Below are 18,651 nucleotides of genomic sequence, written 5' to 3'. Positions count from 1 at the left end.
AACACATTTCCATTACTACTGCTAGATGACTTTTAATACATCCCGACATTCCTCCACTGACACCCATCACCAAACACAGCCCAGTACCTACAGGTATACCAGGCCCAGTTCAAACGCTATAAAAGGGCTAGGATAACTTAAGTCCTGCCTTCAAAGCATGTGCACACTAGAGGAAGGGAACTCAAGGTCAACAAAACTTACAGGACAGTATGAATACCAAAACTAATAAATATCAAAATAGAGGCATTTACTCAGTGCTCTGGAAGAATAAAAGAGAAAGAAAAAAGTACTACCTAGCAAAGCTAAGGAGATCAGTAGAGAAAAGGAGAAATTAGCTAGCCAGGAGTTTTCAAAAGTTTTGTTATTTTATTTTTAAATATCAAGTGTACTTAAGTAACTTAGTAACCAAGTTACTATCCTTTATTGAACTATACCTTAACCAAAACTCTACACAAGACAAAGCTTTTACACTTGAAAAGTGTACCTCCTCAGAATATCCTGAAAGCTCTCCCTCATTACCTCAACCAACACACAGTATCTCTACCCACAACTCATCATTTCTCTCCACTCTCCAACTATTCTAGCACTTTGTGTTATTTGGCACTCGTTAAAATTACAATGGAGTGCCTGGGTGGCTCAGTCATTAAGCGCCCAACTTCGGCTTAAGTCATGACCTCATGGTTCATGAGTTTGAGCCCTGCATCCGGCTCTGTGCTAACAGCTCAGAGACTGGAGCCTGCTACAGATTCTGTGTCTCCCTCTCTCTCTGACCCTCCCCTGCTCACACTCTGGCTGTATCTCAAAGAATAAACATTAAAAAAAAAATTACAACAATAACACATATATGAGAAACACAGATGCCTTCTAAATTTTGAGGAACTTATAAAAGCTACAGGAATGATTATAAGGTCTGCCTTTCACACTCCATGAATACTTTCCTTTAACCCCCACGGTGACCTGCAAAGTAGATGCTCAATGAATATTTGATTTAAAAATCTCTGGTGACACATAAAGAATTACTTATTATGCTAAGTATCACATAAAAGCTTAATTAAAACAATTCTTCAGCATGACAACCTACACATGAAGTAGCAGAGCAAAGTGGTTAAGAGCACTGCTCTCAGTGGTTAAAGATAAACTGCCTGACTTCTAATCTAGTCCTATCATTTAATTAGCTGTGTGACCTTAAGGAAGCTACATAACCTCTCAGTGTCTCAATCTTCTCAACTATAAAATGGGATAAAGCAGGAGTGCCTGGGTGGCCCAGTCAGTTGAGTGTCCAACTCTTGATTTAGGCTCAGGTCATGATCCCATGAGATCGAGCCCCACATCAGGCTCTTGCTGAGTGTGGAGCCTGCTTGGGATTTTCTCTCTCTCTCTCTCTCTCTCTCTGTCTCTGTCTCTGTCTCTCTCCCTTCCTCCGCCCTTTGTCCTTAGTTGCATGCTCTCTAAAATTAAAAATAAAAATGAAATAAAATGGAATAAAACAGTAGCTAACTCGTAAGTCACTGTAAGAGTAAATGACTCGGTACAGTGTTTATACCAGAACGTGACACAGAGTAAGTTGTAAGTTCAATAATAGTAGTAGCAGTAGTGGTATTGCCATCACCAAAAAACCTGGATACTTTGTAGCCAGAAATTCAAATGATAGTAACACCTTTTATTTGAGGTCTCCTTATAATTACAAAGCTCTTCCACAGAAGATGTAGAAAGGAATGGAAGAGCAAGCATGTTAGGAGTTCCATTAACCCTGGCTCTACCATTAATCATCTACAGGACCACTGACAGCTAAGTACCCACAGGCAAGTTAGTTTGCCTCTCTGAGCCTCAGTTCTCTGATCTGTATAATGTGGTAATACCATCTATACCCCAGGAATGTCCTGAAGACCAAAGGGGTCAAGGTATGTAAATCAACAAGCACAGTGTATGGCCAACTACCAAGCTAATATCTGTTCCTTTCTCCCACTCCCATACCTCACATGGACTATCCCATTTGATTCTCATCCCCTCATTATGATATTCACATCAGGCTGAATGACATTAAAAAGAATCGAGGGGCGTCTGGCTGGCTCAGTTGGAAGAGTATGAAACTCTTGATCTCGGGGTTGTGAGTTTGAGCCCCCAGCTGGGTGTGGAGATTACTTAAGTAAGTAAATTAATAATATATTTAAAAATAAATAAATAGGTAAAAATAGTTGAAAGCTGGCAAATTCACTCTATCCATTTACAAATAGAGAAAATAAGCTCAGAACGGTTAAATGATTTACTCAAGGTCACATGCACGGTAAGTAATGAAGCTAAAGCTTTAAAACAGATTAAAAATTTTTCATTTCGCTAGCTAGCTAACTGGTTAGGTGAGTCCCTCTCAGGAAGGGGGAAAAAAAAAAGGTATACTAAGTACCATAATACATGCAAAATTACTGTAACCTACAAGTTTTTGTTCTGCCATATTAAAAATTGATGGGGACCTAGATTTCTAAGAAACCTTCCATTGTAAAAATTATCTGTGCAATGTCTATGTATGTGTTGTGGTGAACTAAGGGTTTAAAGAAAATTATAGGAAAAAATATTAAAGGAAGCATATGCATAACTATACTGATTCAAAAAGTACAACTAGATGTAATTAGAAACCCCTCAAGTAGCTGAACAGCAAATGTCCATCCTAGTGAAAGGGTACAGGTATCTAATACCACAGCAGTATTGTTTGCCAAACACACAAGGAAGAGTTATATTAAAGTGTCCACTTTGGTTAACAAAGGTATGGACTAATATGTAACTTTACTGTAGTGGAAAAAGAAACAACACTCATAAGGCTTTTCTTCCAGTAGTAAGAAATGCACTATTGTAGTACAAATGTAGAACTGCTAAACTAACTTCTATAAATTCTACATGGGCTTTAGGATTAGATCACATAAACCATACTTGGGATTCAATGTCTGTCCGAACATGAAAAGTCCTATCAAAATGCACAGTACTGGTAAATAAATAACAAATGTTAACAGAACAAGGCCCCATAAACCTGGTGGAATATTTAACAGTATCAAATATTTACTGTGATCAGTCTACAAATCTATTCTGCTTCTTTTCTCCTTGATTTGTCATCCACCATTTTACAAAAACCCTACGGACAACAAAATAAGAAAGAGGATAATGAACAAAAACTGGGTCTTTCAACAGATTTACATAGAACAGTTTTGTTTTAATCCGCTTATGGGTCTCCTCCAATTATGTAATCATTCCACGGCAAAAGATTACACGGCTTTTTTCCTACACTGAAAAGGAAGGAGTTGGAGGGAGAAACAGAGGAGTGTGAAACAGGTAGCCTCAAAATAGGCTATATTTCCACGAAACTAAACTGTCTGCTTCTTAGGGACCAGTATGAACTCAGCATTCTTAATTTTCGAGACCTTACCCTTTAGCCATTACAGATTTGTTTTCTTAATCCCATAACAACTGGCAACTCTTCACGTGCTGCAGATTCCACCTAACATCATCACTTCTAGAGTCCATTAGAGCCGGCTGGTCCCAGGGCGGTCAGAGAGTTGTCAACGCTGAAAGGGCAGTGTAATTACAATTACGTCGGTGCAGCTCTTCTCAACTCCCCGAAACAAAAGTCAGGCTGAAATGCGCTGCCACCCTAAGGCGCGCGACTCCGGGCGCTCGCTCCGGTCGCCCAGGTTTCGCCGAAACCCGCCGAGCGTGACCTCTACGCCTCGGCACCGAGCCTCGCTTGTCCTTTTCCACGACCCCAGGTCCAAGCCTACCGCTTCACCCTGCTCCAGGTCCCGCGCAGCGCGGGGCTGCACACTTGTTCGGGGAACTCTCTTAGACCCCCCCACCCCCTCCGCGACCGCAGGTCCCCAGCTCCCGGCCGCGCGCGCCCCGCCGACAGGTAACCGGGATTCCGGCTCACAGTCGCGGGCGCTCGGGACCGCGCAGTTAATGAGTAACGCGCCCGCGTCCGGGGGGCGGGGGAGGAGCCGCCCGACGCCCCAGCGGCCCCAGACGCCCCGAGGCGCCGCGCCGCGCCCCCCGCCGCCGCCGCCTCCACCGGCGTTCTCCGAGCCCGTGTGCCGAGATGGGGGAGCGCGCTTGCCGGGCAGGGGCGGCCGGGCCAGGTCGTCGCGCGCCGCGCCCGCACTTGCACCTGCCACCGCCGCCCCTCCAGGCCGGCTCGCGGGAGAGAGGCGGGCGCGCGGGCGCCGAGGGGGGCGGTGCTCCGCGTCCGGGGCCTCTCCCTCCCGCGGCTGCCCTCACCTGCCGAAACCACCGCGGTCGCTGCCTGCGCTCAGGGGCGCTCGCAGCGCTGTACAGAGCCTGTCCTGAGGCAGCGAGAGGAAGAAGAGGACTGCCGGCCGGTCGACGCCGCTACACTCAACGAAGGTGGGCGCACTGCGCTGGGAGCCGCCGAAGGAGAGCGGGACTGCGCCTGCGCCGGGAGCGGAGCCGGGAGCCGGGAGCGGCCCGGCCCGGTGGAGGGAAGGCGGGGCTGGGGGCGGGGCGGGGGCGGGACTGGCGTGGGGCTGGCGTGGGGCGGGAGGAGTCGACGCGCTCCCGCGCCCCCTGGCGCCAGGCGGGGCTCTTCGCAGGTGCCGAGGAGCGTGCCCCAGGTGCCTCCGCGGGCGGTTGCCCTGGGAACGAGCACCCGCGGCGCTGAGCCAAGTTTCCCTGTGCTTTATGGGCGCCTCGAGTTAACTTCGTGCTGGACTGTCCAGGAGTCGGGAAATGAACTTTCGATGTGAGTTGAGGACTATTAGAACCAACCTCAAACTTGGCGTCCATATGTATCTTACAGCGTGTGCGTGTGTCTATGAGGGATGGAAGCAGAGAAGTCTGATAGAACCAGATTCCATCATCTGATCAGTGGCTAGAGCATTCGAGAATGTTCTTTCTGTATCCGCCTTCTCTCATTTTTTGTGTCAACTCTTTTATCAAACTTCCACCGCACTTTAGGTTCTCTGGGTAGGAAAAGTGAAAATACAGAACCAAGCTCCCAAAATCTGATCAGTAAGAAGCGATCGCCATATGTGTCTCTGTGTTTAGTAAAAGACATGGAATTTATGTGATAGACATACTGACCAGGACCATCATTCTAAATGTTGATCACATCTGTTAGAGGCAGTAAAGAAGAGTAGATTATGTGTATGACTATAGCAATCAGGATTTCTGGGATTGAAATCACTAGTGCTAGCTGGGTGCCTTTGGTCAAGTTGATCTCTAATAGTACCAATTTTCTCATCAGTAAATGGGGATAATAAGAGTATCTACCTATCTGACTCGTGAGAGAGCAAATGGTTTAGTACATGTAAAATGCTGTACTGCATGACAGAATGTCTAATGAATATTAGCTATTATTATTAACAACATTATTACTGGTATCATCCATGTATCATCCAAACATAAACCTGAAAAGTCATTATTCACTTTCACCAATATAGTGAGTCTTATCCATTCTAATTCCCAAGTCATTCTTAAACCTATCCCATTTCCTATTCACTGTCACTAGATAATAACCTTCTTCCATTAACCTTCTTCCTAACTATTCTCCCTTACCCCCTGTCATTCATGTCATGTCCTGAATGAACACTGTTATTCATCACTTACTGTGTTCCATCTCTGTGCCTACTGCTGGACCTGGGGACAAAGAAACCATTACACACTATCTCAAGAACTCAAACATTGCGAGGGAGACAAGCATAATAGTAACTACATGGAATGAATAACTCTGCATACAGCAAACTACTTGGGTTCTCCACTCTTCTCATACTCTCTCATGTATGTCATGTTTACATATGCTACTCCTTTTTCTTGTTATGTCCTGACCCTCCACCTTTTTCTTACCTAATTCCTGTTTATCCTTCATTATTCAGACTAAGCATCAATTCCCTTCTGAACCCTTCCCTGTTGCTTGCCACCTAGCCCTGTCCCACCCCAGTATGGGTTAGGTGCTCTTAGCTGTGCTCCCATAGGACCTTGTCTCTTTCTAGCAGTTATCACATAGAATGGTAATTGTGGTTTTGTCTATTTTCCTACTAACTATTAGCTTCTTGAGAACAAGCACAAGACCTGACATGTAGTAAAACTGGCTCAATAAATGCAGATGAGTAAATGACATACATACTGACACACTGTCTTGGTATATAAATGTTTAGAGGACAGGCCCTGTGATCTGTTCTGCATAGGAGTTAAGACATCAAGTATCTACAGGAAATAGTAAGCAGTAGCCTTATGCCTGAGTCCCAGGCTAGTCCATTTGCAAATTACCTACCATCCTAGAGGCTCTTTGGAATGTACTTAGAGGTGTTTCCTCCCACATGCTTAACCTGGAAGCATAGTTTAAGAATGAAAAGAGTCATATGAGTAGTTACCTGTAATAATGCCTTGGTGTCCTTGCAACACAGATACCAAGGTATGTTGCAAAGTGTGAGACACTCAGAGTCTCAGCCTACAAAATCTGTAAAGTGTTGTAAGCATCCTAGGTTAGATTGCTCACCCATATATTAAAGAGACAGACACTTCACAAACTTTAAAAATATGATGATAGATTTTGCTGTGTGCTCAAATCTGCCTTCTTTCTTTTTCATTAAAAAAATAAATTATACAGGGGCGCCTGGGTGGCTCAGTCGGTTGAGCGTCCAACTTCAGCTCAGGTCACGATCTTGCGGTCCGTGAGTTCAAGCCCCCTGCCTCCGATTCTGTGTCTCCCTCTCTCTCTGCCCCTCCCCCGTTCATGCTCTGTCTCTCTCTGTCCCAAAAATAAATAAAAAAAAAAAAAAAACGTTGGAAAAAAAAATTTTTTTAATATAAAAAAATAAAAAAATAAATTATACAATATATAAGATGATATTGTATTTTTTAGAGAAATCTTAAGACTTTCACATCCATACCTGAGGCCAGAAAATGAAGGAGATGAATGCAAATATCCAGAAATTTTTAATTGACAAGTCATCAGTTATAATTTTTTATTGCTTATTTGCCTCTTTTGTTTTTCCAAGTCCAGACAATGTATATTTATAGGGTACTTTCCAGTTTCAAACTAACTTCACACGAATTATCTCATGAACCTTTTACAAAAAACAATTTGACATAGGTAGAAAGGTAATCTTCATCTTTACCGACAGGGAGCTTGGACCATCAAAGTTAGGGCCTTGGTCTTCAGAATACAGGGTAATATCTTACAGACAAATGAAGTTAAAACTCTAAAAAGCATACCGGACTTCATGTCCAGCAGTATGGCAAACTAGAGACTGGCTGATTGCCCCACCAAAAGCAACTCAAAGTGCTAGATGAAATATATAAAACGTCTTATCAAACATATCAATAAGCTGATAAGAACATAAGAAATCCTCAAGGGCAAAAAAAACTAGGTAAAAGCAGGAACCCAGACAGTAAATAATAACAATGCAAAATGGAAGAAGAAAAGAAAGAAAGAAAGAAAGAAAGAAAGAAAGAAGAAAGAAAGAAAAAAGATGTTTACAAGGGGAAATGTACCAAAAATAATATTTCCTTGTCTAGCAAAATAATTATTTGCAAGCTAGTGTTTGCATTCCCACAAAAATTGGCTTTCACAACTTCTGTACAAAAGCAGAGCTGTCTCTGAAGTGTCTTTTATTAGATCGGTTATGGACAATTCTGCATTTCAGGCCCTTTTTCTAATGTTGGAATAAACAACTGCAAAAACTTGGAAAGCTGAGAGAAAAAGGTTAACAGAAGAGCTTAGACTCTAAAAAGTATGGTGCTCTTCAAAAGAGTCACTTTAACAAGCTACATACATATAAGGAAAAGTTTGGGTAATTGGCTTCAGATCTATAGACACCCAAATTGCCGTCCATTGAACTCATATTTATTTATTACTTCTCTATGCCAGATATATAAATAATCTGCAGTGAGAGAGAAGAGAAGGAGAGGTGAGACACAATGAGAGGACCTCTTGGCCTCCCCAGTCCCAGGTTCCAGTCTATTCCTGAGGCTTTCTTCATTCCTACCCATAGGTTCTGTGACAAATCCTTGTATGTTTAATTCTGCCATTTTGCTTATATTTTCAGTGGATTCCTATCATTGGCCACCAGAAAATTATCCTAAACAATGTATTTTCATGGAGGGATTGGTGTCTGTAGCAGCTAAAAACTCAAAATAGCAGTAGCTTAAATAAAATAAAATGTATTCCTCTTATGTTGGTATGGTAGCTTTCTGATCAACACAGACACAGGCTCTCTCTCTATCATGTGGCTTTACCATCTTGAACAGGCAGCTTCTACCTTATGATCCATAATGGCTGTTCAAGCTTCAGCCATCACATCCTTATTTCCACCCAGCAGAAAAGAGATAAGGGCAGAAAAGGACATCTCCCTCTATTTAAGAACACTTTCAGTGTATACCTCACTACACTTACCCCTGATTGGTCAGAATTTAACTCTTTTTTTGGAGAAAGAGAGAATCCGAAGCAGGCTCCACACTGTCAATGCAGAGCCCAGTGCAGGGCTTGAACTCATGAATCATGAGTTCATGACCTGAGCCAAAATCTAGAGTCAGAGGCTCAACTGACTGAGCCACTCACGTGCCGGGGAACTTAACTATAAATAATGTCAAAACATGTCATTTCTACTGAGTATGTGCTCAGTCCTGACAGTAAAGAAAAAGAGGAGAACAGATATTAGAGACCACTAGCAGTCTCTGGCCCATCATGTGAGATCAGACTCAGGATGAGAGAAATGGCAACGGGGTAGAACACGCAATAGAGCAAAGGCATCGTAAGGAAAACGTGCAATGTGTTCAGTGATGATGAGCACACGGAACAAGTGCCTGGAAAGGTATGTGGGAGTCACACTGTGCAAGATTATAAACGCCAAACCGAGGAATGTGGGAGTCAGAAGAAAGCTCCTGAAAGATATTGAGTTGGAGGGTGAAATAAATGGTCAAAACAATGTTTTAAGACAAGAAATGTGGTAGCAATGCCTAGAAAGTACTTGGGGGGGGGGGATGAGAGGCAAGAAGATTAGATGGGAAGCTACTATGAGATAATGAGTGCCTATTCTGCAATATGTACAGGAAAGGAGCAACGTTTCAAAGGATTCATTTGTTGATGCTGTTGATGCAACAAGTGATTCAATATCTGTACCACCCCCCCACGCCCCTGCTTTCATGTTCAGCATGTATTATACCTTTTTGAAATCAGCACGATTTTATTTGGGCAAGTGCCCTTTCACCACATGTAGTCCATAAGATTCAAGTGGAACTGAATTCTACCTCTTCAAAGGTAAGCATGTGACTCAGGCTTAACCAATCAGACAAAAGACGTCGATGGCTATCGAGCTCAGAAAACCACAACAAAGCACACTTGCACACAATTAAGTGACTTACCCTAGGGGCAAAACCAACAATCCTGCATTTGAAACTAGGAATCAAGTACTAAATGGGTTGGCAGCAGTGTCTCCTCCGTGAACCCGATTTATTATAAAATAGAGGGAGGTAAGGCACTGTTGAAAGAGGAATGTTCAGAAGCCTTCTGTTGGTGAGGCAAGATGAAAAAAAGAGTCCGCAAGGGGAGCAGCCCTGCAACTCCTGGTCTCTTAGAAGGAGGAATTAACGGTACTCAGGCACAACCTTCCTATCCTACGGACTCCTATTAGCAGGCACGTGGTCCTGGCCCCTCCTCAGCACAAACCTTCTGCAAGTAGCATGTCTTGGAAAACTTGGGAAATCTCTCCTGCTTCAAAGATGAGTAATCAATTAGAAAGGAACCAGCATACAAAGATACATGAGAAAAAAAAAAAAAGGGAACAGGAAAAAAAAATGCCAAATTAAAATGTTCGTCGGAAAAACTTGCCATTAAGCAAAAGAAAATTTTAACCAAACCTATAGCCATAAATTTTAGAGATTAAAAGTGCAACTTAGAAGAGGGTCTCCTCAGAACCCAACTGGGCTGGCACTCTGATTTTGAACTTCCAGCTTCCAGAACTGTAAGAAATAAGCATTTCTGTTGTTTATAACCTTCGCAGTTTATGGTATTTTGTCATAGCAGCCCAAACGGACTAAGCAGGCTTATTTGTGGTGGCAGAGTTGGAAGCACTCTAGTGTTTATCACCAGGAGAGTAAATAGGCAAAAAATGGGTATAACTACTATTATACCAGTTAGAAGCAACTGATTAGAAGGCCACAAAGCAACATGCACAGACCCTACATAGTGCTAAGTAGAAAAAAAAAAATAGATGTATGATCAATATCATGTATGTACATTAGAAACGATATACATAAAAATAGCCATTTTATAAAAACACATAAAAAGATACACACCTAACACATGTGAATGGTTGCCTATCTGGGGGATAGGAATAGAAATAAAAAGGAAAAAAATAACACTAATCTTGCATGATCAATTACAATAATATGGCCTGAACTGATAAGTATGATTTATGATTTAAGTATGATTATGATTTATGATTTCTTAACTCTGCTTAAAAGTTTTAAGAATGAAGCAAAACCACTACAAGAGCTTAAACATAAATTGAAGAAGAGGGAGGAAAAATATTAAACTATTTCAGAAATGAAGGCAAACTTGGAAACAGCACAAAGGAGAATAAACTTTTTTAAGGAAAAAATCAAAAACAAAATAAAGCATTTTTAAAGAGTCATAGAATACCAGATTAAGAAAAGCAAGTAAAATGAAATGGAAATGAACAAACAGAAAGGATTAGAGAGAAGATTATGTAAATGGAAGAGAAACAAAAGAAATCCACCATATGCATAATCAAGGAATAAAACCAAGAAAAGGATCTAGATATTGGAACAGAAGAAAAAAAAAAAAAACTTAGATAAGTATTTTGAGAGACTTTTCAGAAATAAAAGAAGACCCAAACTATAAACACAAATGTATATAATAACCCAAAGGGGGAAAAAAAATGTCACAAAAATGGTCAAACTAAGACCTATTGTAGTAAAGCTATTGGATTTCAAAGCTAATGAAAATCTTTTGGATAACTAGGTAAAAATGATCAAGACATCTGTAAAGGGAAAAAATATCAAAATGTGACCCAAAGGATTTTATGCTCAAGAATTTTACAACAAAGAAGTTTGTTTAAATACAAATGTAATATACAACATTTTTGAACATGCATGCAATATGGTTTTCATGAACCCTTTTGTAAGACAGTAGAGAATGAACCTCAGCCAAACAAGAGATGAATTTAGGACCAAAACAAACAAACAAACAAACCCACAAAAACAAACAAACAAACAAACAAAACTGACAGTGATCCTTGAATCCATTTAACTGTAGAATTACGTCTAAAACAAATATGAGAAGGATATGGTCATAGAACAGAGAGTAAATTATAAATCCTGACAGTGTATCAGTGAAACAACCAATAGAAGTTGAGAAAGAAGAGAAACAAGGTAAACGTTACAAAAAATAATGTAATTAGGGAATGGGAGAGGAGGAGCAGGAAATATACTGCTTACTGCTTTGAATAATATCTAAAAAATATATAATTATAAAGTTATTAAGATATCCACTGGAATAAAAATGCATGCCTTTCAAATTCAAAAACATGCATACCAAAGAGTACACAGGCCATATAGTGACAAAAAGTTAAATGAACAGTATAAACTAAAAGCATAACCAAAAAATGATAGGTGGACTAAAATAGAACATAACTTACATTTCACTAAATATAAAAAGATTAAACTTACCAATTAATTAAAAATCTTCTCAGAAGGAATATCAAATCAAATCCCAACTCTCTGCTGCATACATAAGATAATGAAAACAAAGTGACTTAGGATGAAAATAAAAGGATAGACGAGAGTATACTAAGCAAATGAAGCCAATATCAAACTTTTATCTCCAACAAAGCTCGATTCAGGGAAAAAGCATTAAATGAGACAAAGACAGGCACTTTATAACAATAAAGCATGAGGTACAAAAATTAAGATCTCACGCTTCTAAATATCTATAAACCAAATTACATACCATTTAAAATCTATAGAGGAAAAATTACGGCAGATCCAAGGAGAAATCAACAGGAAACATGGCTAATTAATTTACCTCTCATGCAAACAGATCAAGTGCTAAAAAAATAATAAAATAAGAATAGAAAAGCCCTAAGTAACATAATTAATAAGGTAGATTATATACATGTTTATACACTGCTATACATAGTTGTGAGAGAGAATAAAACTACCCCTTTGATGCATAGTCAATTTTTGTAAATTACCCATGAACTATTTACAAAAATTGACTACATATCAAAAGGGTCTTCAAACAGGCCCCACCCTAAGGTTGGGGAATGCTTTTTTTATTCTCGGCCCCCTTTAGTACAGCTGGCTGCTCTTTTATTTCCTTTACACATCGAATTTCCAGATGTAAAAAAAAAGGAAGTTTGAAAACTACTGTGACACACACACACACACTCAACAATGTAAAAATATTTATTTTATTTTAAATTTAAGATCCACAGCCCACGTGCCAATTGTATGGAATGGAATGCTATAAAGCAAACAGTGTCCAGGAGGTGACCTCATTGACCCTGGTTAGCTGGAACACAGAAAGTTTTCAAGGGCTATCTGCCAGCAAGGAGTTTGAGAAGTTTGGCATAAACAGGGGTGTTTAGTAGGGGTGGGGCACCAGCAATGGAGTGGGGCAGGAGTGCTTCAATACTAACTCAAGACAAAGGAGAAGTCTGATCCTCCTTGCTTCATTCAACAGGCCAGCTTGTGATCTGAGCTGTGTAAGATTCTTTTCCTCGCGTAAGGATGAAAGTTGTCGTGGTTGTCAACATTTTTTATGCCTGTGCCCTTAACCATCACCGGGTTGGACAAAGACAAAGCATCGTGTACAGTTGGGTTGTGTTTTAATGCAGCCAGAAGGCTAGATTACAGGAACTGGTTAGAGATGTTTGGAGGTCAAGGACTTTGGGGAATTGAAAGGACTCTCAGAGGCCCAACTTACTCAACATGCAGCGGCCCGAGAGATTGCACTTTCTTGCTGATCTGATGAAACACCTGAATGTACAGAGCTTGAAACCACAGGGAAAAGGAAGGGCTTTTGTCTCAGGAAATGAAGATCTCAGGCTCAAACCAGGCATGTGAATTGAGCTAATGGCAACTGGGCTTAATGGAATTATAGATTTTGAGGAGTTGCTGTACTATTTTGGTAGATATAAAGTCCACATTTCAAAAGACACAGATTTTGATGAATATGAACCATACTTTACATTTCTGCAGCTGCTTTTGGCACGCAAACCTCAAGATGTGTTTGAACTACCAAGTAACTCTCATCCGTGCAGCTTGGTGGCAAGAAGAATTTAATTTCACAGACCGGAGAAGAAACTATACTATCAAAGACACAATTTAATTAAAATTGGAGAAGTGGCATATGAGTCACAAAATTGTCCTAAATGTCTTCCTACATGGCTCTCTTTCCTGCAATCTAGCAGGAAACTGATGGTAACTATCAGTAACAAAAACTTGGAGTAGAAATTCAACTGTCCATATGCTTCTTGAATATAGTCCAGATGTCTCAAGAACTGTTCAGCCATATACCTAACTATATTGTCGTGATGAAAATTAATCCGTGAGTTTCTGTTTTAGGTAAATACTTTTCAAGACCAGAAATACTCTGACATCATCCCCATGCGAAATAAATCCAGCTAGACGGGCAGACACTTTTGGCTGCAAGGAATGGACTTCTGTCCCCCATTCAGTGCCAGCAATGCTGGCTCAGTACCCAAGCGATTCAGATAATTGTAGAATCTGACCTTGAGGCAAACTAGAAAGTATGGGAAATACCTGAATACTGCTTAGCATAGTATTTATACAGAGCAGATGAACAATATAAACCCTTAATTAGTCTGTCTCTTGGGGTCTTGAAATTTCCAGCATGTTGTGATTCTGAGGCTTTAGTAAGGCCTAGCCAAGAGATCTGAGTCATCCCTAGTTTTGGTAGGCTGTAGCACATTTTATTAATAGTTGACTAAGTAATCTTGAAGGACTCTTAATACTGTCCTAAAAATCCATAATTTTGAATATCGTTAGGAGAGAATTCAGACAACACACAGTTTCTGATTATCTGTAAAATGTGGTATCACTATTCTAAGGAATTAGAGAGAACTTTTGATATGGACATGACTAGCTTTATTAGTATTTTCTCTTTCCATCTTTGGAAATCATTTAAGAGTTACAAAGACTAAAAACACAACCTACACCCCCCACACACATATACACACACCAAAATCCACAAATCCTTTTTTTTTCTTCTTTTGCAAACTAGGGCATTACCATACTGCCCAGATTCTAAAACATGTATAGAAGTTGCCAAAAGCAGCTGAAGTTGAGTAGAAATTGTATGGGAGAAAGTAGAGAGAAAAAAAACACAGGGGTGGATCTCAACAGCAAGAAGACCCAGGTAGGCACTGCTAGTAAAAGTGTAACATGTGAAGGTAAGGAACACATCCTGAGTTGAAGAAATTTTATCCTTTGTTTGCAAAAGGGGGTGGGGAATGTGGGGCAAGCCATGCTGGCAACAAAAGGTCTTGTACTCAGTTGGATTCAGAATAACCGTGCAAGTGACGCTACACAAAAAGTCATACAGATAAGCCATATTTGCAGGGAGCAAGCTCTTCCATGTGGCAGAAGAGAAGAGAGCCCACACCTAGTAAAAACCATCTCCTTCCTGTCCTTACTCCCATCTATACTGGAAACTCTTGTAAATCGCTGGTCCAGGAAACCACATTTCATCCAATGATGAGAGATAAAAAAGGAAGTAACACAGCACCAACATAAAGAAACTATAAAGAAAATTGGAGGGGGGGAGCAAAATACAACATGCGAAGCTCTCTTTACCAGTAAAATGTCACCATGGCAGATATATTTTTGGAAAAATATCTTCCTCTGAATTAGAAAAATAAATGAGGCAATTACCTCTATAAAAAGAAAACAGACTCCCTCTTTCTGCCCCTCCCCTGTTCACATCTCTCTGTCTCTAAAGTAAATAAAACATTTTTTAAAAATTAAAAAAGAAAGAAAACAAAGAAACAAAGATATAGTGAAAGATATAGTGAAGATATAGTGAAAGGAAAAATAGAAGAACTCAGAAAAGAAGTAGAAAAAAACCAAAACCTTCAAAGAAATAAAGACAAATTAGAAGGAAAGAAAGAAAATAAACTTAAGGAAAGATGAAAATATAGAGAAAAGAAATGAGAAAAAGCACGCAAAATAAAATGACAAGTAGAGTAAAAAAGATCAGAAACAAAACAATAGATACACAAAACAGGCAAAGGAGATTTTCTAAAACTTACAATTGATGTCCCAAGCCCCCAAGAAAGCCCCAAAATAATGGAACAAAATAAATGTTTAAAGATACAATCGAAGAAAACTTTGCTCAATTAAAAGACAACTCTTCTCTTGAAAAACTGTATTATAATCCAAGGATATTTTACTTGAATAGCTACTGACTACAAAGAGAAAACAATAATCCTTTCTGGGAGGTTACAAATAGTCAAGTCAGTTATAAAGGGGAACTGTTAGGTGGCCTTACATTTCTATGCAGTAATGTTCATTATAAGAAGACATTGGAGCAACACATATAAGATACTCAAATATGGGCACAAAGACTTTAAGTCTAGCCAAACTGCCTTTCAAATATAAAGACTAGAGACAAAGAGTTAAAAAAAAATTTTTTTTAACATTTATTTATTTTTGAGAGATGGAGTGTGAGTGGGGGGTAGGGGGGGGACAGAGAGAGCCAGAGACACAGAATTGGAAGCAGGCTCCAGGCTCTGAGCTGTCAGCACAGAGCCCCACGCGGAGCTCGAACCCACGGACCTCGAACCCACAGACCACAAGACCACGACCTGAGCAGAAGTCTGGTGCTCAACCAATTGAGCCACCCAAGCGACCCAAGAGACAAAGAGTTTTTAATGTGCAAAAAACACAGGTAACATTGTTCCTATCAGCCTTTGTAAGAAAATGACTAAAAGATGAACTTCAGGCAAAAAGGAGATTAGGGGCAAAGAAGTTCTGCTTGTGAACATTATGTAGTTAAATGGAATCCTTCCATTGTGCCCTCTGGAATTCAGCCATCATCAGCCCAAGTCCCTGTATCCTCAACCTCTTCTCTCAACATTTCATTCACCTCGTTGCTCTAGAAACCTGGCTCTTCCCTGAGGATACTGCTTCCCCTGCAACCATCCTACGCAGCAGCTGTTTTTCTCCCACAGTCATATACCTGGGCCTCGGGTGGGGTAGGCCACCTCTTTGCTCTCATTGTCACTTGCAGACTTTTCTCACTCCCCTCACTAAAATTCCCCAGCTTCAAGTCCCATGTTATCAGATTAATTCACCTAATAATGTTCATTTTTGTGATCATCTCTTGACCCTTAGGTCATTTGCTCTTGTTTCTCAATGATATTAGCTACAGCCTGATAATCTCTCTATTTTTAATTCTTGGTGATTTTAATAAATATTGTAGGTGATCTTTCCAACACCATAGTCTCTGTTTTTTTAATACCTCCACTCAAATGACATTGTTCTTAGCATACCTCATTCATCACCCTATAGTCATGCTCCAGACCTTGTCATTATCAATAACTTCATAATCTTAATTCTATCATTCTGTTTTCTGACATTTCACTTCCTATCTTTCCAACTTACTCCCTTTACTGCCCCAACTCCCAGTGATCTTTTGATCCTATAGTCAAGGAAAAAAGATGGCATATATACCAAGTTATTCCCTGCAGCATTCTTCTTAATAGAATGCTAAAAACAAACCAAATGTACATCTTTAAAGGCCTCGTTAAAGGATTCGTTTAAGGAAGGAAGCAGTTACTTGAACCAGGAAACTGGAAGACTGTAGGGAGAAGGCTGCTTGACAGGAGCTGTCACCGTGGTGACTCGGCAAGGACAGAACTACAGAAGTATCCACTCTCCCTTGTCATTCTCTGTTGTTTTCTGCCACTAACTCAGAATCAAATAAGAATTATTAAATTGCTTTTTAAGGCCACTTTGAGAAGAGTATCAGGCAGGATACAAGTGTCACATTAGTACAGTCTAAGAATTGATATGAAACCTTGCCTAAGGAAATGATTACCAACCTGGGGTCTCTGGAAGCTTGAGGATATGCAAAGGTCATTACGTGGCTGAATAAACTATCTTCAACATTTCAAAAAATGTATCACATAGAAATTGTATCACAGGAGAAATTTCTCCTCCATAAGCAAATGGAAATGTCATACTTTCTAGCTTTGAGCTGGTATAGTGTGAACTTCTGTTGATCATGTGATAGGTGGTAGGCATTTCCTGATCTTAGAGACCAGCAAATCTAGGAGGTATAGTCTATAATTTATGAAATTGATTTATCACTAAAAATCACAAAATGTATCCCATTAAAAGAATATCATAACTAAAATATGGTTGTTGTTATTTGTTCACCTGAAATTACTGACTAATTTTCCAGGTTTAGAACAGTAAATAACCAATACAGTGGTATGAGACATGTGAGTTAAAATATTAAATGGTAGGGCACCTGGGTGGCTCAGTTGGTTAACCGTCTGACATTGACTCAGGTCATGATCTCACAGTTTATAAGTTTGAGCCCCATATTGGGCATCAGAGCCCGCTTCAGATCTTCTGTTCCCCTCTCTCTCTGTCCCTCCCCTGCTCACTCTGTCACTCTCAAAAATAAATAAAATATTTTTTAAAAATTTAAAAATATATTAAATGATATCACATAAAATAAAAACATACTGTTTTGGTTCTAAATTCAGCGGTCAGATTTTTTTTTCTAAAGACTATAGAAGCATTCTTTAGTTTACTCAACATTATTAGTCAAATACCATGAAGGGCTAAGTTACATTCACAATTTTATCTTTTCTGTTTGGTCTGATCAATTTTTTAAATACCTTCATGTAGAATTTGATTTATATTTTATAACCTATCCATGTTAATCACAGATTCTCTCAGAAAGAAATCAAAAGGGTACTAGACTAAAGACTTTGACTTTTGAAGTAAAGTGATGGGTTTTTTATAGTCAGAAAAACTGCAGATTTAAGAAATGCCATAGTTAACCCCTTTAGGATAAGTGAGGAGGGAGACCAGAGTGATGGGTCTTCAGAGGCTGTCACGCTGGAAGCTAAGGGGGATGAACTGCCTGGAAAAAAGGAAAAGCAGATGGAGTCCCGTTGTTCCCCATAAGGGGTCATTCATTACCTTCAAAACTGTCAAGATGTCAAAGACTTAACAAGATAAAAACATAAGGCAAAAGAGTTTTCCTCCAAAGTATGCCTGAAACCTGAGACAGAAGATATGTAAAATTTCCCACATGGGGCTGTTTTTCTTATCGATGAACACTTCAACCCCCTCGTCAGGGAATATTTAGTATCCTATCCAAGTTCTCACCCCTAGGCCATTGCCTGACTAATTACATCTCCCTAGATGATAGCACTTAGGAAAACCATGCTGGGCAAGTCAGAATGCATAGAATTTCATTTCTTTATTTATTCAAGGCACTTATTCACTGACAAAATAACTCAAATGGAATGGCTTTGGACATATGCAAAAATGGGAAGTAATCTCCTCTCTGAGTTAGGACCCTCCTGGGAGAGTAGCATGCCTTATCAATGTTGCAGACCTCCATTTGAGAAGCCAGCAGATTGCAGT

General features: G+C 40.0%; 1 protein-coding gene across 2 annotated transcripts in view; it reads right to left on the bottom strand.

The window, feature by feature from the left end:
* Positions 1 to 4,404, bottom strand: part of RAB3IP (RAB3A interacting protein) — a 46,684-nt gene extending 42,280 nt beyond the window's left edge. Inside the window, exons 1-2 of one of the 2 annotated variants that reach the window (XM_047066971.1) lie at positions 4,258 to 4,342; positions 3,413 to 3,551 (exon numbers count right to left, since the gene is read on the bottom strand). In XM_047066971.1, the coding sequence (XP_046922927.1) occupies positions 3,413 to 3,423 (11 nt within the window). In that variant the 5' untranslated portion in view covers positions 3,424 to 3,551; positions 4,258 to 4,342. Of the gene's footprint in view, positions 1 to 3,412; positions 3,552 to 4,257 lie in introns of both variants that reach the window. The other variant, XM_047066972.1, reaches the window with a different exon arrangement.
* Positions 4,405 to 18,651: the final 14,247 nt, after the last annotated feature.

This window comes from Lynx rufus, unplaced genomic scaffold (genome assembly GCF_022079265.1).
Source record: "Lynx rufus isolate CCGP_SWC_20201006 ecotype Redwood Valley unplaced genomic scaffold, mLynRuf1.p SCAF_7, whole genome shotgun sequence".
NCBI lineage: Eukaryota > Metazoa > Chordata > Mammalia > Carnivora > Felidae > Lynx > Lynx rufus.
The sequence above is the reverse complement of the archived record's forward strand: the minus strand, read 5'-3'. Positions and strand labels throughout refer to the sequence as shown.